Genomic DNA, 26,120 nt, shown 5'->3' with positions numbered 1-26,120 from the left:
TACCACGACCCCTTCTAAATCCAAATTGAGAAGGAGAAAAAATGTTGTTTTCTTCCGCCCAAAATTCAAGACGATTTAAAATCATTCGCTCCATGAGTTTACGTAAACATGATAGCAAACTGATAGGTCTTCGGCTGTCAGCCAATGAAGGATCTCTACCAGGCTTAAGAATACTTATTACTTTGATGGAGCGCCATTCGGAAGGAATGATATTTTGAAGAAAGAAGCTGTTATATATCGAAAGTAAATGAAGTTTTCCTTCATCAGGCAATTTTTTTAAAACAATAAATTTTATGTTATCAATACCCGGAGCTGTATTTTTGGTAATAGATAAAGCCAGATTAAACTCAGCCAATGAGAATGGATTACATAGCTCTGGAAAATAATTTAAAGAATTTGTTTTATAATTTATGAAAGTAGCAACAAAGTCAGGACATACTTTTGAAGCAAATTTTTCAATCCATTCTTCTGAGTATTCCAAAACTACAGGAACATTAGAATCATAATTTCTTAAATTTCGTGCTACAGACCACAAAGTGGACAATGAAGTTTCACTGTCCAGATTTTCTACAAAATTTCTCCAATAATTTCTCTTTTTGAATTTGGTAAGTCTGGTAAACTGAGCTTCAGCTTTACAATACAATAGGTAACTATCTCTGGAGCCTGATCTACGAAAATTTAATTTATTTTAGTTCTCAAATTGGAACAGACCCTAAGTAATATGTCTGTTTATGTATGTGGTATGACCAGTGCTGAAAAATTCATTTCGTCATATCTAAATTCAATCACCTACAGCTAATTTTGGAGGCTGAACCTGAGAATATGGTATATGAAAAACTTGTGCAGCTAGACCAGTTCTGCTAGAAAGTCACGAAAAAACCGCTATTTTTCGAATATTTAACGTAAATGTCACGGGCTTCCTTTGAGAAATGCCAAATGATATTCACGTTGAATATCATTTAGCATTTTTCAAAGGTGGTCCGTGACATTTACTTTAAATATTCGAAAAATATCGGTTTTTCCGCGACTTTCTAGCAGAACTGGTCTAGCCGCACAAGTTTTTCATATACCATATTCTCAGGTTCAGCTTCTAAAATTAGCTGTAGGCGATTGAATTTAGATATGACGAAATGAAATTTTCAACACTGGGTATGACTACATCGTAGTAGACTATATTCTGATGTTTTATTGCGATGAACTTTAATTATTCGCAAAAGCGTGCGATCGAATTGTTATGCTCCAGTAAGACAATTACGAAATAAAAATCTACTCGCTTCAAACATTCATACACAGCTAATCACGTTCGGTAATTTTTACCGCAATCTAATCTGCTGAGCGTTCGGTAGTGGGTTTTAACTAAATTCTGTAAAAAAATACCAAATTGCGGTAATATCTTATCGTTTATCTGTCAAACTCAAACGAAATTCGGTAAAAGTTGCAAGATTCATCAATCCAATCCTGTAAAACAAACTTAACGGTTGAGATTTCGGTAAAACATTACCGAAGAAGTTGATTTTCTTCTAAGTAGAAAAGATTATGCCCAATTTAGTCCTTTAAATCGAACGATATCTCTTTACAACCAGCACTGCATATCAATTGATTTGACCATAGTTTGATCAAATTTAAGAAAATATTTCTACTCTCGATACAATAGGATATAGATAATGCCTCATGTTAAATGTGGTCTACGTTATGGCTGACAAAATAAAAAAAAATAAAATAAAAAAATGAACATGATAAATGAACTCGCCAAGTGGCAATCCGCATTATTGCGTACTGCGATGATTACAGGACTTCATTCGGTACTTTTCTTATTATGCCAGTTAACCCTTATGTGGCCGACAGGGTACCCGGGTACCCAGCGCCCATTTAAAAAGCACGGTGTAGAAAAAAGCAAAAAATTTGTCGGACACATAACGGTTAAACCCACATTGGTGTACGAATGCAATCGCATTTACGTAAAAATAAACTCGCTTAAGAGTGGTTTATTCACCCATTGTATAGCAATAATGTTTGTTGGGCTACAACGTCATTAGTTACATAAATTTCCAACTTATGAGAAAAACACATACAAGTACGTTTTCCCATACTAAATCCCATACAAATTTCAATCGCAATGCGAAGTACGCAAAAAATCGCTCCCAAATTTTGAACATTTCCTTTGGACGCCAAAAGCGTTGTTCCAAAAAATCGACCTTGTTGATCCAGGAGCGGACCTAGTTTAATGGTTAGAGCACGTGACTTTCACGCCGAGGACCTGGGATCGAATCCCACTCCCGACAAACTCGCAAAATGTAAGTTCTTCCTAAGGATGGGAAGTAAAGCGTGGGTCCCGAGATGAACTAGCCTAGGGCTAGTCGTTAATAAAGATAAAAAAATTCGTCGGGGCCCGTGGCGCAGTGGTCCACACGTTCGCTTCATAAGCGGATGGTCATGGGTTCGATCCCAGCCCCGGCACTTGCAATTTTTCGTCAGATGCTCTTTCTCTCGAGAGCAACTGACACCTGACCCTCTTCGGAGTATACACACTGCCGAGATTGGCACCGCTGAGTGCTCGGCAATCAGCTCGGCAAAAAACGAATTTGCTGGGATGCTCGGCAATCATTAAAAATCAATGTTGTCGTTTTTTGCCGAGATTCTCAGCAAAATAATTTGCTGATTCTCAGCAAAAGCAGTTGGCTCGCATTTGTTGTTGTTTGGCTGGCGAAGGAAAAAAAAAACAAAAGTACTGCTAGATTGTTTAGTATAAGTAAACTCATACACTAAGCATATATTACACACTCAGTTGAGCTCGGCTAATTTTCATTCTTTTGCCGAGATCCGCACAGCCGAGCGCTCGGAAATCGCATTTTAACTGAGATATCAGCAAAAATTAAAGTTTATTCATAGCAGCACCCATGGGTGCCGCTATCATCAAACATCAAACGTCAAGCGTTTAGCCGAGATTTCAGCAAATGAACTTTAACTGAGATCCGCACAGCCGATCTCGGCATTCTGTTTTAAGTGTGTATCATTCGATTTCCATATTTTTTTACACTTTTTATTAAATAAACTTGGAGAACACCGAAATATTCCGTTCTCGGAGCACACATATTTCCTTGCTTCTCCAGCACGGCACCAGCTTCTGGAATTGGCATTGAGTTGAAAATGCGTGATGAAAAAGTCACATCCAACACTTGCTGCAGCAAATGATTCGGTCCTCTTGAAACTATATCTTAAACCTCACTTCACGATTTATTCCTTGCTTTACTCCATACTCCGAAGTTATATTTGCGAAAATCAAATGCAAACGATTTGTTTTGCTTCGCGAAACATGGCGGATGGGAAAAGGGACAGTTGTATGAATACTTGCCGAAATCTCAGCAAAAACGTTTACTGAAATCGGCATTAAACGCATTTACTGATAAGCTCAGTAAATAAGTTTATCAAAATTGAGAAATTTCAAATGAATTGCCGATATCTCAGCAAAAATTTAAAGTTAATCTCGGAAAACAAATGTGTATTACCGAATCATCAGCAAAATTATGAATTGCTGTTGCAGCTCAGCATTTTTTTCTGCCGAGCTCGAAAATATATTTTAAGTGTGTATATAAAGAGACGAACCAGCCAAGGGGTGAAAGTCTCTCTAATAAAGACAAATCAATCAATCAATCAAGTGTGTATATAGCTCTAACGAACCCGGAATTTGGATATCGGCGAACCGCAACTTTCATAATGGACGACCCCCAATTGGACTGGAAAAGGAACAGCAGCCACACATCAGCATCATCGTGTTCATCATTCTACCGTGACAGTAAGAAAAGTTGAAGCAGCACAAGGTACCAGTTCGATATACTTGAATTAGAATATAATACATGTAGGTGCTGTATAAAGTGTAAGTGCAGCATCCAATTGGAATCGCTCACGTAGTGCCCTAGTGGACAAAAGAGCTGTAAATTAGATTAAGTGATTAAGAATAAAAAAAGATAAAAAAAAAAAAATTACAAAGCCATAATTTTTGTTTTGTTGGCTTAATCATCTATCATCCATGGACCATGGGTGGTGCTAGCCAGAAAAGGGTTTTGAAAACTGTGTGGGAAATCACGCTTCGTCGTTTTTAACTCCAGATAGCCTGCCAAACATACACAGCGCAGGTAAACCAGTTGCATTCCAACAAATACTGAGGTGAGTGAACATGTCATGATAATTAATCAGATTGAACCAGAGGTGACAAAAATTGTTTTTTTTTAGATTAAGTCGCATAAGATTCTATATAACATAGCTATACTGCACACCGTACATCGCATAAGATATCGCTTCAAGGTATATTGTAGCGTTATTGTTGTCCCGCCAATGCACGTATAGCGCCTCCACTTTTGTACGCAAAAGGCACTTTTTTGTAGCACTTTTCCTCGCTACACGCTAACGCCGCTCAGCACAAAAGTGCATAATTTCCAGACTACACCAAAAATGTGTAACCCTTGCACATTCACAAAATCAGCTCCTGTGTCCGCAAAATCGTTAAATTCGCAAAATTATTTGTACAGCAATCTAGCTAGGTTTACTGTAGACCTTGGAAAACAAAAAAAAATATCGACATTTCGCATCTAGACGAGTGTACGAGCTGTTTTTGAAAATGTGTAACTGTGACACATTTTTGTGTGGTCTGGAAATTATGCACTTATGAGTAGGGCGTTTTCAGAAGAGATTCAAGACGTTCCAAGCTGATTACGCTTATAAACCCGATGTCCTATCCACTAATCCGCGAGCGGTAATGGCGGCGGCGGGCACAACTAACCGATTCGCATTTTGACGTTTCTTGGGGATCGCAATCGGTTGGCGCCTCCGGACGATGGGCGAAGGGGCGAGGAGGAGAATGAAACTGTTTTGACTTTCCCCCAAGAAACGTCAAAATCCGAACCGGTTGGTTATGCCCGCCGCCGCCATTACCGCTCGTGGATAAGTGGATACTCAAGAACCTCCAACTTAAACAAACATTGAACTCATTACTTGACAACACTTAGTTGCATGAGGTTGTGCAAACATGATTTTCATTCTAACACACAAGTTATTCATATAGATTCAATGAATTATGTTCAAGAAAGATTGCATGTAGGTACTGGATTGTAATTTTGTAATTAGAAGATTTGTAAACTTGTAATTAGAAGGCACGAAATGTTGCTAATTGACAAATTGAGAGATGACATTTGTGAAAAAAAAATCGCGTTCTGGTGGGATTCGAACCCACGACTCCGTATTTGCTAGACCAGAATACGGAAAGATTGTATGGACCCTTAAAAAGTCGCAATCCCCCCTCATCTCTCTCCCCTGAACTCTGATGGACTCAACTCTCTCTCTCTCAATTCCACTTGCTACTTCTTTTCCGTTAACCAACCTAAACTCTAATTTTAAGTATTGGAACTGTTATTTGCTCAATCAAATTTCGTTAACGTTGAACCATTCGTCATTGAAATCATCGTCATCATCAAACATTTGAAAGCAGTTTTTTCGTTCAAATCAATAATTTTTGCAACGAAAAAGGATTCACTGTATTCCATATGAAGAATAGAATACAGTGAATATATTTTCGTGGTAATTGTTTTCATTTACAGCCAAAAAACTGCTTTTCTATTTCCAAAAAATGATGACGGATGCTTGAGCCTTAAGGTAACGAATAGATTTTACCAAACAGGGTTCTACCTAAAAGGAGGCTCCAGTATACGAATATTAACTTTTGTTTTAGTAGATGAGCTAGTTGCTGCTCTTTAATAAAAAATAATTATTTTTTTCCATTCATTGCTAGTCAGTGCTGTAACAATTTTAAAAATAAATATATTGATGTTATAGACAAACTTGCCAATACTAAATGTTTTACGAACACTAAACAATTAAAGACATGTTCAAAAATTAAGTTTTGTCAGCGATCCTTAAAACTTAAGGAACGGCCAGAGTGGATGCGTCACGCGATGCGACGCGGATTTCCCATACGATTTGAAGCTACTTATTATTCATTGTTATTCCTTTGCGTGCAGATTTTCGCGTCGCACCGCGTTACGCTTCCACTTTGGCCGGCACCTCAACCTTCTGTGTGGCGGTCTCATGCAGGCGTTTTTTTCCTTCTAAACCATAGGGGGGAAAATCAGCTGTACAAACACCCAAACAGGAAGGTTAGGGTAGTGTGGAGTTAAGGCCGTCTTCTACAACATATTAAAAGCCAGGACTACTCTCTTCTCGACACGCTAAAACACATTCCTATGGTCGCCAAACCATTGGTTTCTCCGGAACCACCAAGAAGGCATTGCTTCAGAGAGGGGCTAGTGCACATCGCCCCCTCAAGGTTAGCTGCGTAGCCTGCAGCAACGAACATCGATGACTCGCTTTGGAGAGTCCATCACGGTAGCATGCTGGCGCTTAGCCAGTTTCTCGAGTGGTCCTCACCACTCCCTTTGTCCTCGGAAGGCGGGCAGGGTCAACTCCGCCCGCGCCCGACTGCTTGGCAGACATCAAGAACTGATGCCCACGTGCAACCCGATCTGACCTGCTGAAGGCAAGGGTATCACCACCCTTCAGGCCCTATCAGATGCACCAGAAGGTTGCTGACAGCAGGGTCTCCACCTGCCCCGACCCTTGCCGGGAACCCCTATCCAACCGCGGGCTCGGATCCAACCCAGTAGACCGACGCCACGACAGCACCACTACCAGGACTTCCTCTCCGCGGCCACTTAATCGTTGTAAGGGTCGGTCTCGACTGCAGGGCACCGGTATGACCTACGTAGCCGACTCCAAACCCTTGGACCACCTCTTGTACTGCATCTGAACTAGCCATTCTCTGTCATGCAGGTGTCAAGGCATTTCAATGTATATCAAAGCATTTCGACAGGTTTCAAGAGGTTGCAGGGGTTTCTCCGAGCTTAAGGGAAGTCGCCGGAGGTCTCAGGGGTGTTTTCAATCTGTTTTATAGCGTTTCAAGGCGTTTCTAGAGGTTTCAGGGAATCTTAGGGGATTTAAGTGGAGTTTGAGGGAAATCTACTAACTTGCTATTAAGTGGATTTCTGAGAGAATTCAAGGCGTTTCAATATGGTTCAAAGCTTTCCGTCAGGATTCAGAAGGTTTCAGAAGGCTTCAGTACAGTTGAAGGTCTCAGGGGTTACAAAGCGTTCCGAGATATTTTCAGGAGATTGCAGGAGGCAGAGTTGAAGGGAAGTCTACGAAGGTCTCATGTGCATTTTCTGAGGGTTTTCAAACCGTTCTAGTGGATTTCAGGGGGTTTCAAGGGGCTTAAAAGGGCTTCAGTAGAGTTAAGGCTCAAGCATCCGTCATCATTTTTCGGAAAATAAAAAGCAGTTTTCTCGCTGCAAATCAAAACAAGGATCATGAAAATATATTCATTGCATTATATTCCTCATGTGGAGGACAGTGAATATATTTTCATAGCAAAAACTTTTGTTTTGAGCGAAAAAACTGCTTTCAAATGTTTGATGATGACGATGATTTCAATGACGAAAAGTTCAACGTTAAAGAGTAGCCAACAATCGTCTTAGGCGCTGTCCATAAACTACCCAAGTAACCACGGTATTGAAGCCTTATTGCATGCTAATATAGGGTGTTTTTAGAGAAATCATTACTTTACATGCAAACTTAAGGTTGATTTAAAGTGGAAATGGGCAATTATACACACTTAAAATAAAGTACCGTATTCAGCTGTTCTATTTTCGGTAAAAGTTCGGATTACCGAATGTTCAGCAAATTAATACCGAAGTTCGGCGAAAAATTACCGAACGTTCGGTAAACTGTACTGAATCATCGGAAATGTTTACCGAACGTTCGGTAAAAAATAACTGAACTTCGGTAAAACTGTACTGAACTTCGGTAATCCGAACTTTTACCGAAAATAGATCAGCCGAACAAGTGACTCTGAAATGAGTGTGTAGAATCAAATTACGATTATACTGGTATAATCTTAAATCAGTCGCATAATTGCCTTTTCCACTTTAAATCAACCTTAAGTGTCCATGCAAAGTAATGATTGCTTTAAATACACCGTATATCTGCATGCAATAAGGCTTCAGCACCGTGGTTACCTGGGTACGTAGACTCAAATTAGGAAATCTCAGACCCCCCTCCCCCTTTCCACTCGTAGACTTTCGCTCTTACAACATTTTCGAAATTCGCATGGACCGTTGGGTTTGACCAAAAACCCCCTTCCCCCTCGGAGTTTACGTAGTTTATGGACAGACCCTTAGGGGGTTTTCTTATGAGTTTCAAGGCGTTTTAAGTGGTTTTAGTAGTTTTAATGGGGCTTTCTGAAAGGTTTTAAGAATTTTTTTATGCGTCCTTATCTAGGATGATCAGGACTGGGTGCAGAGAGGAATTTTTCATTTGGCGTATTGTAGACCATCAAGTAATAATCCCTAGATCACGGAAGAGCAGCAAGGGTATTTTGTCTTTGAGCAAAGGCTGATCGTTGGTATTCAAAGTGCTTAGGAGCAAGAAAAAATATTTGAATCTGCCTTGCTGTAGTATTTGCTACTGAGAAAGGCCACTTCTAGTAAAGTAAGACAACTCTGGCAGATCGATGGGATGAGGTTCTTTTTCACTTTTTCGTGTATTTCGATAGCTAATATACAATGCAATCTATTTGAACTATGGGCCTACAACATTCTCTAGAACCTTATATACCTATCAACATAAATCTCCTGTCTATTTTACCCTGCTTCTCAGCCTCACTGGAACGCCACCATCCGGCCGGAGCACTAATTCGGCAATCAGCCTCTCCGGTTGGGGCTGCTTCGGAGGCAACACCTCGTAGTGCCGTACCAATTTGCTGATCAAACTCTTGATTTCCGCCACGGCAAACTTTTGTCCAATGCAGTTCCTTGGTCCGGCGCTGAACGGCACGTACCGGTAGGGATTGGTCTTCTCGGCCGATGTTTCCACCGCAAATCGCTCCGGCCGGAACTCCAGCGGGTTCTCGAAGTAGTCCGGATCACGACCCATGAAGTAGGGAAAGATGGCCAAGTTCGATCCTGCTGGGAAGACGATGCCGTCTGGAATAGTGAACAGTTATAGACTTATTGCATGATTTGAGAAAAGCGAGAAACATACTGATTTCCTGGTTCTCCAGCAGCATCCTACCAAAGATAGGCACGGACGGATACAGTCTCAGAGTTTCTTTGATAACTAAATCCACGTAATTCAACTGGTTTAGCATCGACAACGTGACGGACACGTTCAGGTCATCACCAATCACGGTTCGTACTTCATCGTAGACCTTCTTCTGAACGTCCGGATACTTGCCCAAGATTCCGATGAGGAACGAAATGGCCGAAGTGGTCGTATCGTGACCTTCAAACATAAACGTATCAACTTCCTCACGAACTTCCAAGTCATTCAGAGGTCTCCCATCGACCGTGGCCTGCAGAAGCATGTCCAGGAAGGCCACCTTCTTGCGCATTCCCACATCGTTCTCGTTTTCATCGGCCGTCGTAGTGGTGCCCTTGGCCAGTTCTAGGCGCCGCGAACGGATGACGCTGTCCGTATAGTCATGCAGGATCTTCAACGCCTTGTCTTGCATTCCCCAATACGGGGTGAAGAAGAACGTGAAGTCGAATCGGGCGAACGCCTTGAACGAGCGAGCCATCGCAACGGTGGCCATGCTAAAAATAGAAGACGATGTTCTGATAAATGGAGATAAACTTACAGCGGCATAAAAGAAGGGATTACTCTTTCACGGCTCTCACGTATTTCGAGTCCGAATTGAGCTGAGCGTTGACCTTTGTTCCCATGGCGGATTCTTGAAAACGAAAGCGATTGTGATTATTATGGTTGAGCTTGTTGTTTGGTTTCGAATTGAGATAAGATAATGTTTGTGTGGATACTTGAATGGTCAACGTCGAATGCAGGTCATTTAAAGAGGGAATATAGGGTAGATCTCCGATTCCTTGATTCGTCAAGTATTGTATGGTTAGCCATTGGCGTAACTAGAGGGGAGGCCTGGGGGGCCATAAACCCCCCCCCACAAACCGCCAGCCCCCCCCCCCCTCCCAGGAATTTTTCATGACTTTATGTATAGAAATTAGAAAAAAATCTGAGAGCCACTGTCTTGTCGTATTGATAAACATAGATCCATAAAAGACTGTTGTGGTTCAACCACACTCAAGGCACTGTGTTTCAGAGCAGACCAAAAGACCGTAATTTCGTTGATCAGTTTGAACTGAAAATATAAACTTTATTTCACATACATACAATAAATTTCATGTAATCACTCACAATTATCAGTGCGCTTCTAATTTGGTTTCAAACCGTTCCTAATTCACTTTGATTAATTTTAATATTCTATAATTCGCTCTGCTTCCGTCGACTGAAAGCACCTATCAATCTGACTTTCTCTTTTGTATGTATATTCTATTAGGCACGACAGCTATTGCATTATCATAGGGTGACCAGGTTTTACTGTCGCGGTAACACTCCCCCCCGTAACACTTCATATTCTATTAAGTTTTACTAAGTATTATTCCTAGCACAAGTATTCATCTGGTTGCCCTATCAAACCCTAGCCTGATGCAACAAAGGATGGTGGATTAGCTTGCATCTATCAATTCCACATTCATTTGCATCCCGACAAACTCTAGTAGTATGTCGAGCAAGGCAACATCTGCACAACTTCAATTCTCCTACTAATCTCCAACGATGGCTTACTTCACACGATTTGAACTGATCGCAATCCTCTACATGATGGTTTTGTCGCCTACAAACCAAACATCTTCTAATTTGATTGAATGTTGTTGAGTTTGAACCTATTTCATCTTCAGAACTCGAATATTCTTTTTGAAATTCGGGAGATTGATTTCCTATTCCGGTACAGGTGAGCTCACAAGCCGCTTCGACGCGCTCCTTCATGAACTCATATAGCGTTTTGAGTGAACATGGAGCGTTTTCTCTTCTATACCGAGCCCATTCTAGCTTCATTTCTCCTGGTAGCTTTGACTCCAATTCGGACAATAAGGTTGGATTTCGCAGGTGTACCACCTGATCCATGGCTATCAAATGATCGTACAAATTCTGGATTGCCATCCCATAATCTATAACTGTCTCCAGGCGCTCCAGGTTTGGTGGCGGGATCGACCGAGCTTTATTTATTAGCGAGTTGATCAATATGGTTGGTCTTCCATACAACATTTCTAATGTTTCTATAACCTTCGGCACCAGCTGGGGAACAAGAAGGCGGCTTCGCACGTAGTCCAACGCTTTCCCCTTTATACACCTCTGAAGCCTTATGAGGTTTTCAGAATTAGTACAACCGCATGCTGAAGTGGTGTGGTTGTATTGACTGTAAAATACAGGCCAATCTTCAGGGTCTCCCGAAAAAATGGGCAAATCTGCTGGCATAACTTGCCGAGCAAGAATTTGTGCTGATGTCGGTGCTGTGTGTGACGTCACAGGCAATGAATCATTCTTTGACGAAGCATACTCAAAGGCAGTGGGAACATCTAGATCATCCCAGCTACTCACACATTCTGAACCGAAGCAGCGATTTTCGGTTTCATCTACACCATCGGGCTCGAGTTTTAATAGCGATCGGAGCAGATAGTACCTTTTTCGAGCAAGAGACAATTCCACAGTCTCACGGTCTGTTATCGCCTTCAGCTTGATAGAATGCTCTTGTTGCAAATATTCCAACTGAAGCTGTATGATTGATGACGACGACGGATGGCCTGTGTTGGGCATCGCAGTGTTCCCCGAAGCACCTTTCTCCGGAGCATTTTCTATATAATCTTTCGTTGATTGTTCCATAGTTGATTCTCTGATCCAGTTATTGATAACTGATACGCTTTGTTCTGTAGCTTTTGATAATTTTCAAGTTTGTTTTTTTTTTAATGCCTAATTTATCTCAGATTTGCAGAACAAAGAGCTTTATTGCTAAGTTTTATTATTCTATCTTAGAAATTACTTCAGGATTGTCACAAAAAAGACATTGATTTGGTATAATATGCGTTTGAATTGATAGTTATTGGAGACTATTCTCAACTTGTCACACTTTACAAGATCATTGTCCGATATGGACTATGTGATTGACTCTATTAGTTTTGTTTGGAAATATGATACCTGAAATATGTATTATAATTACATATGTAACTCTAGTCAATCCGTGAATCCTTTGTTTCTTAAAAGCCCCATATCTAAGATCCCGTTTCCCCAAACACACTTGTTTTCAATGCAATAGCATGAATGGCAACGTAAGGCTCCCAAACTAGTGTATCACTTTCACGTTGCCACCCTGTATACAAATGTACATCTAGGTTCGTTTTACTTAGGGATACCTATTTAATATTGCGATGTTAGTTTAAATTTAAATTGCGCTATTGTGCGCAACAGTAAGCAGGAAAATAGTCTCAGACCATATTTGAACCGGTAGCATTCCGGAACTGGTTCCGGGTGTCCCGCCTGAAGTGGCCAAATATAAAAGTGAACCGAACTCATACATGCTACACATCAAACCGTGGCCTTTTCGATAACCTTATTGTACGGTTAGCAAGAAAATAGGCTACGCCCACATTAAAAACTACTGATAGTGTTCCAAAATTGGTTCCAGGTGTCTCGCCGAAAGTGGCCGAATGTAAACGAGAACCAATCCAATATTCGCGACACATCAAATGGCTTTTTAGGTATCCTGATGACCGGTTAACAAGAAAAAATATGTAGTTTCGACCTATTCAAAACGAACGCCAGAACTGGTAGTGTCCCGGAATCGGTTCCGGGTATCCCTCCGAATGTGGTGAAATGTAGGAGGGAACCGAAACCCATACATGCGACACATCAAATGACGGCTTTTTCGATAACCTGACGAACAGTTTTCAAGAAAATCGCCCCAGATTACGTAAGAGACCACTGGTAGTGTTCCACAACCGGTTCCGGGTGTCCCACCGGAAGTGAACAAATATAAAAGTGAATCAAACCCATGCTTGCGGTACATCAAATCGCTTTTTTGTCAGTAACCTGATGCATGGATAATAAGAAAATATGTATAGTCCACATAAGTTACAACCGGTAACCTAATCTCCGGGAAACCTAATGAACAGTTTTACATAAGCTCAGACCACATGTAAATATACCGATAGTGTTTCGGAATCATTTCCGGGTGTCCCGCCGAAAAAGGCCAGATATAAAGTAAACCAAAGTTATGCATGGGACACATCAAATCGTGACATTTCGCAGATGGCAAGTAAGGAAAAAAGTGTAACGCCAGTAACGCTTCCCGTGCAAATGAAATGAAGCTGTCACTTTTCCGCGCGAAAAAATAGTCCGTGTTAAGGAAAAGTGACATTTCTCCCCATATAGATCAGTTGTCAAAATTACTTGCGGGAAAAGGAGCACTCTACGTGGGTTCTGGAAACTTAGCTTAAGCAAGAAAATAGGCTTATAGATAAGAGGCTACCGTTGGCGTTACAGAAGCAGCGTTACGAAAGTGAACAAAATCAATGCAAGTGATAGATATCTGTAAGAGAACCAAAAACCTAAAAAACCAAAGCGATCTCATCAAATCACACCATTCTAGATTCCTGAGATGTAAATATTCAGTGAGATGAGCCAACGTTAACGTTGTATGGAAAAAATCAAATTGAAGCATTGAAGATTTTTTTTAAATTTCATTTTGCGTCTAAAATAACTGCGCAAAATTTTGATGCGACTGAAGGGCGAGCTCTGTAATGTGAAAAAAAAAGTAGAAGACCTCAAAGTGATCTGTGCAAATAAGTAAATCCTTGCTTGTAAATGTCATGCTGGTATGGGTCGGCCTCCAGTGAAGGTGGTCAAGCAGTAAACTGAGAGGACTGATAGTTTCAACTCTGCCTATACGTTGAACATTACGTCGGAGTAAATGCTTCAATTCGATGATGACTTTGATAAAATTCTTGCTTTTCTAAATTAAGTATTCTCAGGATTCAGTAATTCGTTGGTGGTACAGTCCCAGATCGCTGTTATGAGAATTTTCTCCTTCTCGTTCGTTACCATAACGGCAGATTGAGGCACTATTATCACTAGGTGGATTAATCTGGGTTTTTATGTTTATGTTTGGTTTTTAAATTTTAACTTTTGTTGTTAATTTAAATTTTATTTCAGGAGATATCAGGTATACATTGCGCATATATTATAAATGCTTATAAACCATAATCATTATTGTTAACATTTCGTGGATTAAGGGCGGGCTCTTCGACTCCATCTGTTGGGAGTATTCTGATAATCTAGAGCTTGATTTTGTAGTTGTTCGTGAGGACTTTCTTCTAGAAGGATATTCTTTTGCCCTGACGCGGATTTCGTGCAAGTGTCTCTGCTTGCGGGTCCACATAACCGTTTTTGGCCCTTCTTCTTCTTCTTCTTCTTTACGGCTATACGTTCCCACTGGAACTTGGCCTGCCTCACTTCAACTTAGTGTTCTTTGAGCACTTCCACAGTTATTAATTGAAGGGCTTCCTTTGCCTGCCATTATTGCATGAATTTGTATATTGTGTGGCAAGTACAATGATACACTATGCCCAGGGAGTTGAGAAAATTTTCCCGACCGGAACGGGAATCAAACCCGCCGTCTCCGGATTGGCGATCCATAGCCTTAACCACTAGGCCGAATGGAGGAGAACGTGCCTTTGGGCCGACCTACTGATAACCACTAGGCTAACTGGAGACCCTTTGGCCCTTCATACACGAGAATGACTGACCACTAACAACAGCACAATCTTGATCCAATGCCAGAGAAATTTCTAAAAGAATTGCTGAAGGACTTTTCGAAAGAATTCTTAACGGATGTGGCAAAAGAGTTTCCAAAGCTATTTGCGAAGGAATTGCCAAAAAAATCCTCAATAATGTAGGAATAACAGTTTATAAAAATAATAGTAGTAACGAAAAAAATAACATCCATAATGAAAATAAATTATCATAAAAATAATAATAAATCATTAGATGATTTAAAAAAACAAATATATTTTGGAATAGAAATCGACAGTTAGGCCCTAATGAAAAATCAGTATCGAACTGTGCATTTGTATGAGTGTCAAGGAAGGATGCGGCGAATTGGGATTCTGCAAAGGCGATCCGTGGCAGAGTCGAGGCGAGGACTGAAGGAAGGCAGAACGAGAGGAAGCGATTACGTTTGGTGTATTGGAAGAAACAAAAAAAAAAACGTTTGATATGAATGCGAAGGAGCTAGTCAGTTTATGAACGGGTTTTGCGGAAAGAATTTGTGTTTGTGCTATGTCGTGTGGAAAAAAAATGGAAATTAGAAACAAGAATTCAAAAAAAAAAAACTAAAGTGGAATCGAAAGCTTAAAAAAAATAAATAAAGTGGAATTGAAAGCTAATTTTGGTTGTTGTTGTGGTAATTTGTTTTGATTCGGAAAGGAAAGGTTCCTACAAATGAGTTTTCAAAGAAAATCCCAAAAGAAACCTCAAAGATATTTGCCTAAAAAGTTTTCAAAGAAATTGTCGATTAAATTAATAAAGAAAATTTCGAAACAAGTTCCAAAGGAATTGCCACTATTGTTTTCGAAGAAATTGTCACATAAATTTCCAAAAGCATAACTGAAGAATTTACTAAGAAGTTGACTGAAAAATTGCGGAGAATTACGGAAGGAATGCATAATAAAAAAATGGTAAATTTCTTGTACAAGAAATTTTTAAGGACAGACTTGTTAGAATCCCAAAATGGCCGCCACAATGGCCGACTTTGACACCTACTCACGATTCCGAGCGCACAAATCTCTTCGTAAACAAAACCAGCGCACCTGATCTTCTTGTTTTAAGCTGATTACAAGTGAGCAAGAACAGAATAATCAAATGCACTGTTGTTTGAAACTTGCTTCTTGAGATTTGTGCGTTTGAAGTTCTGATGCACTTTTGAAGCGGGATTTCAAGACGTTTGTCCTTAAAGAGATTACCGAAAGATTCCTCAGAGAAATTGTCGACCGAATTCTAAAAGTGCAGATAATGGGATAATGTTTAAAATCCCAAAGGATTTACAGAAAATGTGACCGAAAAAAATCTGAGGGAGTGTCCGAGGAATTGCAAAAAAAAAACGGAACAATTGCAAAGAAACTTACCGAAAGAACTGCGATCCACTTCATCAATTTTCTATGGAATGACTGTTAGTCTGAACGGAGAACCATTGAAAATACTGGAAGCAGAGAAATCCAGTGCAATAAAAATATGAAACTTTTTTAGGACGTACCAATTAATCATTAAGATTTTTCAATCTTGGACAGAGTAAAGTACGCATTGTTCGATTTTTATACAACATGCTCAAGTTTGGAGCTTTGAATCTCACCTTCTAGTGCACAGATTGACTTAACTGGACACTTTTACTATCTTAAAATATAACCTGTTGAGAAATTAGGCTATATGGAAGATTTTGAAAGTTTTCGCAAATTTCGCATTTCGCAAAAAAATATATATTTTTTATAATCGCCATTTCCAAATATTTTCCGTACACATATTATTTGCAGTGCAGAATAGATGGCAAGATAAGTGTTTACCCAATTTCAAAAAAAGGCAGAAGGGTGTCTAGTAACAAGAGGGGTAACCCGAAAAATCCCCCTCTTGGAAATGGGATTGGTTAAAAGGTTATGGAAACGCTGGAAATTATTTTTCATTGTTGCATTTTGGAAGCTGTATTCATTCTGCCACATTTTCAATAATACTTAACATGTTCGAAATTTCTTCTGGCTTTTCTGATAACAGATATAAAAAAACCAATTCTGCTTGTAGATTGACCATCCTCAACATGATCAACTATAGTATACTTTCCGATGCATTGCTTAAATCGGAACATAATTTTTAGACCCTGTTAACATGACTTTTGCTCATGCTGTGGACAAAAAAAAAACAAAAATTTTGATAAGAAAACAAAAAAATAGTCTTTCAAAATCTTTATTTTTTGGGTTCTACTACATTTTTTAGTAATTTCGTTTGGCAATGTTTTTGGAAGCTACTACAGGGTTTCTTTTGGATATTTGTTTTGGAATTTCTTAGGCAACTCTCTCGTTAATTGTTTTGGAATTCCTCTGGCAATCTTTGGAGTTTTCTCAGGTTATTTCTTTGGAAATTGGAAACTGAATTCCTTCAGCAATGTATTGTATTTGGATATAGTTTTGGTAATCGTGATTCACTTTTGCAATTCCTTCGCAGACAGCTTCAAAAATTTGGCAATTCTTTTGGGAATTTTCTAGGCTTTTTTTTGGAAATTGATGAGGCCATTTCTTAAAAAACTTATTTTCGGAGATTTTGAGGCAATTCCTTGGAACATTCCTTCAGCAATTTTCTCAGCAGCCATAGCACTGCATAGCAGACATTCTTGCTAGAGTTGCCAATGAAGAAATTGCCGAAAAATGACTGAAAAAATGCTGCTGAAAAATATTGCTCTAGAAATTCCCAAAGGAATTTCTCCTGGATTTTTTACAGTGCTTACCGAAGAGATCATCAAAAAAATTTGACGTTATTCCCGAAGGAATTTCTAAATAGATTTTAAAGAAATTATCGAATAAAAATGTCGTAGGAACTTTATTTAAGATATACACTGCCGATCGAAAGTTTGGGATCATCCCCAAGAAAACTTGTTATTTTTTAAGCAAAATCTTCCCCAATTTGCATCCAATAAAGGGTGATACGGCCAAACGATTTGTTTCATAACTTGAGACTGCGTACACCAAAACAGCTGATTTTTGGACCAGTAATGGTACATTATATGTAGCTTATACCATAAAATTTTCATCAAAATCGGTTTAGTATTTGCGGAGATATTGCGAATCCTGAAAACTGCAATTTTAAAATTTTGTACAAAGAGGATTAAAAAATTAGAACACATTTTTACTCTTTTATTTATAGAGCCAGAAATACTGAACCAATTTCAATGAAAATTTTTCTGTATGTAAAGTATACATATCAAAATGTTGTGTAAAAATTTCATTCAATTTGATCCAGCCGTTAGAAAGTTATATTTGTTTAGGTGGTCAAATTTTGTCAAATTTTGTCAAATTTTGTCAAGTCAAGTCAACTTTGTCACACACTTTTTTCATAACTTTAGACTGCAAACACCAAAACAGCTGATTTTTGGATCAGTAATGATACATTATATGGCGCTTGTACCATAAAATTTTCATCAAAATCGGTCTAGTATTTGCGGGGATATTGTTGAACCCTGAGATCTGCAATTTTAAAATTTTGTGCAAAGAGGATTCACAAATAAGAACACATTTTTACTGTTTTATTTATAGACCCAGAGATACTTAACTGATTTCAATGAAATTTTTTCTGTATGTGAAGTATGCATATCAAAATGTTGCGTAAAAATTTCATTCAATTTGATCCAGCCGTTACAAAGTTATATTTGCTTAAGTGGCACCAGGGTTTTTTTCATATTCAAACTGCTACAACTTTGAAAGTATTCGTACAAAATGGCTCAAAATTTTACTAAGAACATATTTTCATAATAGTATTATACTGTAAAATTTTGATAAAAATCGGAGTAGTATTGGTAGTTCTATAATCAAAATTGTGCTTTACTGACCTTAAATTTCCGAAAATTTACTATGAAGCGCTTTGGACAAAATTTTCAAAAGGTAGGTCGATGGTTTTATCTACATATCAACCAATACTTAATCGATTTTGATGAAAATTTTATGGTATAAGCTACATATAATATAGCATTACTGGTTAAAAAATCAGCTGTTTTGGTGTAAGCAGTCTAAAGTTATGAAAAAAATTGTGTGACCAAATTTTGACCGTATCATCCTTTAGGAAGCAATCGGTGAAGTACTAGATTCTAGACTCATTTCTGCAATAAAAAGTTATAAATAAAACAGCATAGGTATTTTGGTTTTTGACTAATTTTCTGATGTTTGAGTAAAAGTTTGGGTAACTGTGTTGTTGTATTGTTTTTTTTTTTTCTTGCAACTTCATAAATTGTTAGGAATGGAAGGTTCTACGCCAATGGCTTGTGGTCAACCAGGTTCAATTGAAATATTTGTTTTCATTCGAAATGTAAAGATTTGTGTATGAGTGTTTCAAGCTACATTATTCAACATAAAGCATCCGGGCAATGAACTAATTTCGAAAGATTGAGCGCTTATCGAAAGTATGCTGTATAAATCAATAAAGCGAAAACAAAAACTGAAATTTTCAAAGTAGGTATGGTGAACTTTATCATCATACAAAGTAATGATATAGACGCGCTGATAAACATGCTAGTCCAATTCTTGTGGAGATCCAAAAATACGCTGCTAGCAGCTGGGTCTTGCTTTACAGGACTAAGCTCTCAAAATCATGGGCAACTTGGTAAGCTGGAGTTAAACTGAGTTTAGCAGCTATGCCCTGAGTTCCAAATGTCCTGAAGCAGAAATTGAAACTTCATGAGAATGAAAATTTTTTCACACACGCTTCAGTTTACATTTACAACATGACCTGCAATGACCAAGACTACTCAAACACACACTGAAAAGACCTACCGCAGATCACATCCAGAGCGCAAAGTGTAACCTCCGGAAAAACATCGAAGTCCTCCCCACTGACAGCCTTAGACTTCAACTGACTAACGAAGATATTGCTCTGTTGGTCGAAAATTTCCACAAACTGTTCCAAAATCTTAAAGTGGAACGTCGGAGTGATGATCTTCCTCCTGGAATGCCACTTCCTTCCGGTACTCGTAAGCAAACCATTTCCCAGCCACGGCCGAATGAAGTCGTACTGAACCGATTTGTCCAGCAGCTTCTGACTGCTGAGAATCGCCTGTAATGGTACAACATCTCACCATGATCAACTGAATTGCGCACTTGAAACCCATCCACCACCAACCTCAACCAATTTGGCGTCACTAATAGGGAAAATCAAATCCGGCCCAATCCACAGCCGATAGAACTTCCCGCACTCCTTGTTGCTTTTCTCCACCTCAAGCAAAAACTCCGACGGGGACTTTGTCCCATACTGGATCGAGTTCCCCAAGATGGGATACCCCTTGGGACCGCCAATCTTCGCCGCGTAGTGCAACCGATTCGCAAACAGCTGATAAACGTACACGGCTAAGCCGACCGAAGCTGCCACCACCGACACGAGCAAGATAAGCATTTTTTTCGGATTATTTCTTCTGGTGCGCGCGCGCTTCAAACACTTCTGCTCAAAATTGACAACACCGGGGAAGCCTGAGTCCCGATTCGATCAAGGCCTGAGCCGTACTAAGATTGTTTTCGCTGGGTGAAGCGAATTTTAGCGCAGCTGCTGAATCATTTCGAGAGGTTTATTATCTCTGGGGAAAGAATTAACGTGCTATCAATAAATACGGCCGAAGACGGTGTAATGAGAGACCGGTAATTAGTATGTAGTCCGAAAGTGCCGAATCATCGTTTGTTGCGAAAAAAGGCAGTACGAACTGTTGACATGTTAACATTACAACGCATAATAATCAGAATAAAAGTGAGAAGAACAAAAACAAATCGATCATAAAAAGGAAATAATAAAACACTTAGTTGTTTAAACCCCACAATAGAAACATACAATTGAATAGAACAAAAGACGCAGAATTAGCAAATGAACTACAACGATAAAAATGGAAATACAATAAAAAAGAACGAATTTTAGCCCAGGAGTAGTTGTGTCTTTTACCACCTCAGTAACATCACGTTTATACCACGCTTACAAGCGTGTTTTTCTTATGTTGCGTGTACATAAGAACAGTAGACGATGTAACCGCTTCCGCATTAATTAATCTAGGATTATCGAGGAAATATTCCGAGAAAACGTTTCCATGCATTATAATTTCACGATTTTCTTCGGTAATTATCGCGGAAGGAACAGTCTTGCTAGTATTAATTTAAAAAGTTTTCCAAGTATTCTTTTTAAAATTTCTGGAAATTTCTCCAAGATGTCGTTCAGGGACACCATTAGAAATTCCTTTATAGATTCCTTGAATATTTATTGAAACAGTTTTGGAATGTTTACATAAAGAAAATTCTCGCAGGATGTCTTTGAATGATTTTAACGAGAATTCTTCCAAAGATTCCTCTTAGTATCCCTTCAAAATGCATCCTTGTCAACAGATTTCTTTAACCCTCTAATGGATACCTGGGGTCCATTTGGACCCCAGGCAACTTTGGAGAAATGGCAAACAAACAATGGGTATAACATATTGACTTTATTTTTTCAATACCTTCAAGCTAGACCTAGTTCTATTATTGATTGAAGCCAAAATAAAGTTGATTTCATGGCATACTTTGATTTTTATTCCATGTCAAAGTTGAACCGGGCGATATTGTATACCTGGGGTCCATTTGGACCCCTAATTTAATTCTCTTTATCTTTTGATTCTGATGTTTTAGAATATTTATGTCTTTAGCAAATTTGTTTGGTAAGTCAGGCGCCATATGGTGGTAAATTGGTTAATTCGAAATTTTCTCACTAGATGGCGCTATTTACCATAAACAATTTAGTAATATAATGTCTTCAAACGAAATTATCGGAAGATGTAGAGCTTGTAGAAGCACCACGTCTTCGGGAAAGTGGCTCAGGAAGTCAAGCGCTTACAGATAATGAACAGATTGATCCGAAATTCCACCACTAGGTGGTGCTAGTGAGCATGTAAATTTTGTATCTCATATATCACTGGATCCTTATTACTTAAGCTGTTAGTACACAGGGTCAAATATTTGTCCAAAAAGAAACCAATGTTCAAACATCTTGTTTGACTCGATCGAATTTTCATTAGTGTCAAACTGATGTTGTTTCTTGAGTTCTTTCCTTGTCAAATATTTGACCCTGTGTACTAGTGGCCTTAGAACGATGACGCCTTCGAGAAAGTTGTTGTGTTTGTCATTTGCTTCCAAATGATGGGCCGTTTGATTTGAAACTCCACACATAGGTGATGCTAGTGAGCATGCAAATTTTACATCTCATATATCTCAAGATCCTGATCACATAGAAAGATGATGATTTCGGCAAAGTTGTTTCATAGGTCAAGAACTTACAGATGATGCAAAATTTGATTTGAAAATCCACACATAGGTGGCGCCACTTAGTATGCAGATTTTATACTTCAAATATCCCAGGGTCCTAATAACTCTCTTACCGCCCTACTATCTTCAGCAATGATGTTTGGTAAGTCAAGAACTTACAGATAATGGATATTCGACAACGGACAACACATATTACACCCAGTGGCCCAGCGGAGAATTTTTCGTTTAACGAAAAGTTTTCCCCGACTGGAGCGGGAATCGAACCCACACTCCGAGGCTTACGAGACACCTAAACGACTGACGTCGCTAACCGCTCGGCCACGAAGCCCATAAAAATTGTAGTAAAATTGAAGATTCTGCAAATAAGTTTCAAGAACTTATAAATGATGAGTCGTTTTACTCTGAATATTGCTCATAGGTGGCGTCAGTGGGCATGCAATTTGTATATCTCATATAGCACAAGAGCCTGCAAGTCATAATCCCAGTGCACAATTTCTACGCGCACTCAGAAAAAAAAAACACCACTCAGTGCACACGCAGAGTGTTCACAGGGGCTGTTCAAATATTTTGATGAACCAAACGCATACCAGTGGATCCCAAAAAAAAGCTAAGAGACATCACATCTTGTGATATGAGAGACAAACAGACACAACAATAACACAATATCTCACCCATATATCTCAGGGTTTTAATTACTTGGAGTGGTGGTGTGCTCGGCAATACTGTTAAGCTGGTCGAGGACTAACAGTTGATGGGCCGTTTGATTCGAAATTTCACTAATAGGTGGCGCTAAACAGCCTATATTGTTTTTTTAAATCTCAGGACGCTGATTACTTAGAAAGATGGTTTTCACGGCAAAATAGTATGGTTTGATGATGCAAAATTACATCTCTAGGCGGTGCTAGTTACAAATTTAGTTACAAATAGGTTGCAAAAAGGTTGCAAATGATTAGAATTTCTAAAATTGTATTCAACAAGCTGTAACTTTTTTGTCTTCAGACAAATTTGAGTCAAGTCAAATGGTAAACAAAGACCAATTTATTAGCCATACATTTTCAAAATTGCATAAAATTTGGAGAACTTAACCCTAAGATATAGTAGTTTATTGGACTCACAGAAATCACAGACGAACAGATGTAATAGTAACGAAATTTAAATCTCTTATATCTCAGGACCCTGACTACATGAAGCTTTGGTGTCTTCGGCAAAGTTGTTTGGTTGGTAAAGAACTTACAGTTCTAGACCAACATTTGAAAAGGGCGTAACAGCCATTGCGAATTTCTGCTTCTCCCGTCCCTCCTAGGCTTACTCCCCATTATTCGTGAAATCTTTTACCGGTATCAGATAGATCTGACTCCCCTCTATCTGTTAACGGGAAAAGTTTGCATAAAAATATTGAAATACGCCCAGGAGAGACGGAATAAGTAAGAATTTGCAATGGTTGTTCCGCCCTTTTCAAATGTTAGTCTAGAGTTGATAGTACAAATAGTACAGTTGATAGTACAAATCTCAGGATCCTGATGATTTGGAAATATGGTGTGTTTGGCAAAATTGTGTGGTAGATCATTAATTTGAATTATTGTTTGATTCGAGTTTCTGTCACTAGGCGGCGCTAGTTGGAAATTTACATGAGCATGCCAAATTTAATTATAGGCTAGAAAATTTTCAACAAATTGTAAATTTTTATCGAATGCACCAAAAACTCAAATTTTAACCGCTGGTTCCCCAACTGGTTAGCTATAATTGGTACATTTTTGGCGTGATTGGTTGACTAAACTAAAAGTCCACACACACATGCCACTCTACATTTCAAACCCATCAAAACATGGGCCGAGACGAACGGCTATACATCCAAAGGAAGACGTGAACAGATATTTTTGTCTCACAAATTACGAGAGAACCTAGACCATCTGCGGTGCGAGATAATCTCGCTTACCACTACGACTCCAGCGCTGATTTCTCTCTTGCTGAAACAGTATGTCAAGCCATCGAGTATGTTTGACGATGGTATCCGCACGGCCACAAGTTTGCCATGTAAGTAGGACACACATATACCCACACATAAATTGTACTCATTGTCACTATGTTGTACAGCGTGACGCAAAAGTAACTTGTTCAACAAAATAGGTAAACCTGAAAGTTATGGCAATGAATCCTGAGATAAATGAGATATTTAATTTGCATGCTTGCTACCGCCACCTACTCCATCTTTCTATGTGAACCCCGCGATATATGAGATATATGAAATATGCGTGCTCAGTAACGCCACCTATACGTGGAGTTCCAAATCAAACGCTACATCACCAGTAAGTCCTTGACGTACCCAACAACTATGACGGAGAAATCATCTTTCTAGGTGCTCATGATCCTGATGTATGAAATATAAAATTTGCACGATAAGTTGATGGCGCAACTGATGTGTGAAATTTTCAAACAAACAATCCATCATTAGTAAACACTTGACCCTATACTACTTTGCTAAAGACACCAAATTTCTATGTGGTCAGGATCTTGATATAAATGTGATCATATACTTAATACTTACATGCGCCCTAGCGCCACCTATGTGTGAAGTTCCGAATCAAACTGACCAGCATCTGTCAGTCCTTGAGCAACTCAACAACTTTGCCGAAGATACCATCATTCTAGGTGATCAGGGTCCTGAGATATATTATTATAAAATTTGCACGCTCAGTAGCGCCATCTATTTGTGAAATTTTCAAACAAACGGTCCATCATTAGTAAACTTCTTCTTCTTCTTCTTGGCGTAACGTCCTCACTGGGACAAAGCCTGCTTTTCAGCTTAGTGTTCAATGAGCACTTCCACAGTTTTTAACTGAGAGCTTCCTCTGCCAATGACCATTTTGCATGTGTATATCGTGTGGCAGGCACGAAAATACTCTATGCCCAAGGAAGTCAAGGAAATTTCCTTTACGAAAAGATCCTGGACCGACCGGGAATCGAACCCGTCACCCTCAGCATGGTCATGCTGAATACCCGTGCGTTTACCGCCTCGGCTATATGGGCCCTCATCATTAGTAAACACTTAACCTAATAAAAAACTTTGCTGAAGGCACCAAAATTCTATGTGGTCTGGATCTTGATATAAGTATATGTGTTCAAATACTGAATATTTACATGCTCACTAGCGCCATGAAATTCCGAATTAAACGGTCCAGCATCCGTAAGTCCTTGACCAACCCAACAACTTTACTGAAGACACCGATATTCTAATAAATCAGGATCACGCGATACAGAAGAACGAATTTGGGGTTCAAATGGTCCCCAGGTTTCCGAAATGGACCATCATTTAACCCTCTAATACCCAATCCCGCCTTTAGACGGGGTATAGTTTGAGCATTTTTGTAATTTTTGTTTCGTGAAAAATCAAACTTTTTATATTTTTGGCTGATATTTAGGGCTGTTCTGTATATCTCAAAATGGTCTTTGGTGTATTTTAAAGCGTATTCACATTTTTTAAAAATCATTGAAAAATTGATGTTTTAGTCACCTTTTAGAAGTCATTGTTTATTTTGTATTAAATCGCTACAATTGACATATTTAAAATTTTTCCCAAACCATTCTATCCTTGTTTAATAGTTTAAGGGAATCGAATACACTCTAAAATTATTTTCCTTAAAATTACACGGAAAATAAAATTTTCTGTGAAAAAAATTTAAAATAATAATATTTCAACAATAATCATAAAATCTCAAAATGTTTTCATCTCATAAAATCCGTTCCCCAAATTGGCTTCCAGGAAAAATATAAAAGTGTAGGGATGCTCAAAAATAAAAATTAGAAAAATCAAAAACTGAAATTGACGAAATCGAGAATTAAAAAGAATCATCTTCCAAAACATGTTTAAATTTTAGATGACGAAAAATGATATTTAGATCAAAATCAAAAATTTGGGTATTAGAGGGTTAAGGTTTCAAGAGGGTTAAAAATTCTCCAGCGAATCGCCCAGAGATTTTGTTTTAGAAATTTCCATAGGAATTATCCTTGGCACTTATTCAGAAGTATCTAAATAATTTCTCAAATGATAAAGCATGAAAGTGTTTTCACAGAAATTTCATCCGAAATTTCTTCTGGGATTCATTGGGATTCATTAGGTGAATGTATTGGTAATTCATTCAAAGATTGCTGCATAAGTAC

General features: G+C 38.8%; 1 protein-coding gene across 1 annotated transcript in view; it reads right to left on the bottom strand.

Annotated features, from left to right (window-relative positions):
• The window catches only part of LOC109401093 (uncharacterized), a 32,354-nt gene extending 12,136 nt beyond the window's left edge, over nucleotides 1-20,218 (bottom strand). The window contains exons 1-5 of the mRNA XM_062857568.1: nucleotides 19,813-20,218; nucleotides 19,467-19,746; nucleotides 9,703-9,772; nucleotides 9,085-9,635; nucleotides 8,682-9,026 (exon numbers count right to left, since the gene is read on the bottom strand). Of these exons, the coding sequence (XP_062713552.1) occupies nucleotides 8,682-9,026; nucleotides 9,085-9,635; nucleotides 9,703-9,772; nucleotides 19,467-19,746; nucleotides 19,813-20,082 (1,516 nt within the window). The 5' untranslated portion in view covers nucleotides 20,083-20,218. The remainder of the gene's footprint in view (nucleotides 1-8,681; nucleotides 9,027-9,084; nucleotides 9,636-9,702; nucleotides 9,773-19,466; nucleotides 19,747-19,812) is intronic.
• Nucleotides 20,219-26,120: the final 5,902 nt, after the last annotated feature.

Source organism: Aedes albopictus, chromosome 3 (assembly GCF_035046485.1).
Source record: "Aedes albopictus strain Foshan chromosome 3, AalbF5, whole genome shotgun sequence".
NCBI classification, from domain to species: Eukaryota; Metazoa; Arthropoda; class Insecta; order Diptera; family Culicidae; genus Aedes; species Aedes albopictus.
This window is presented reverse-complemented; position numbering and strand designations above follow the sequence as displayed.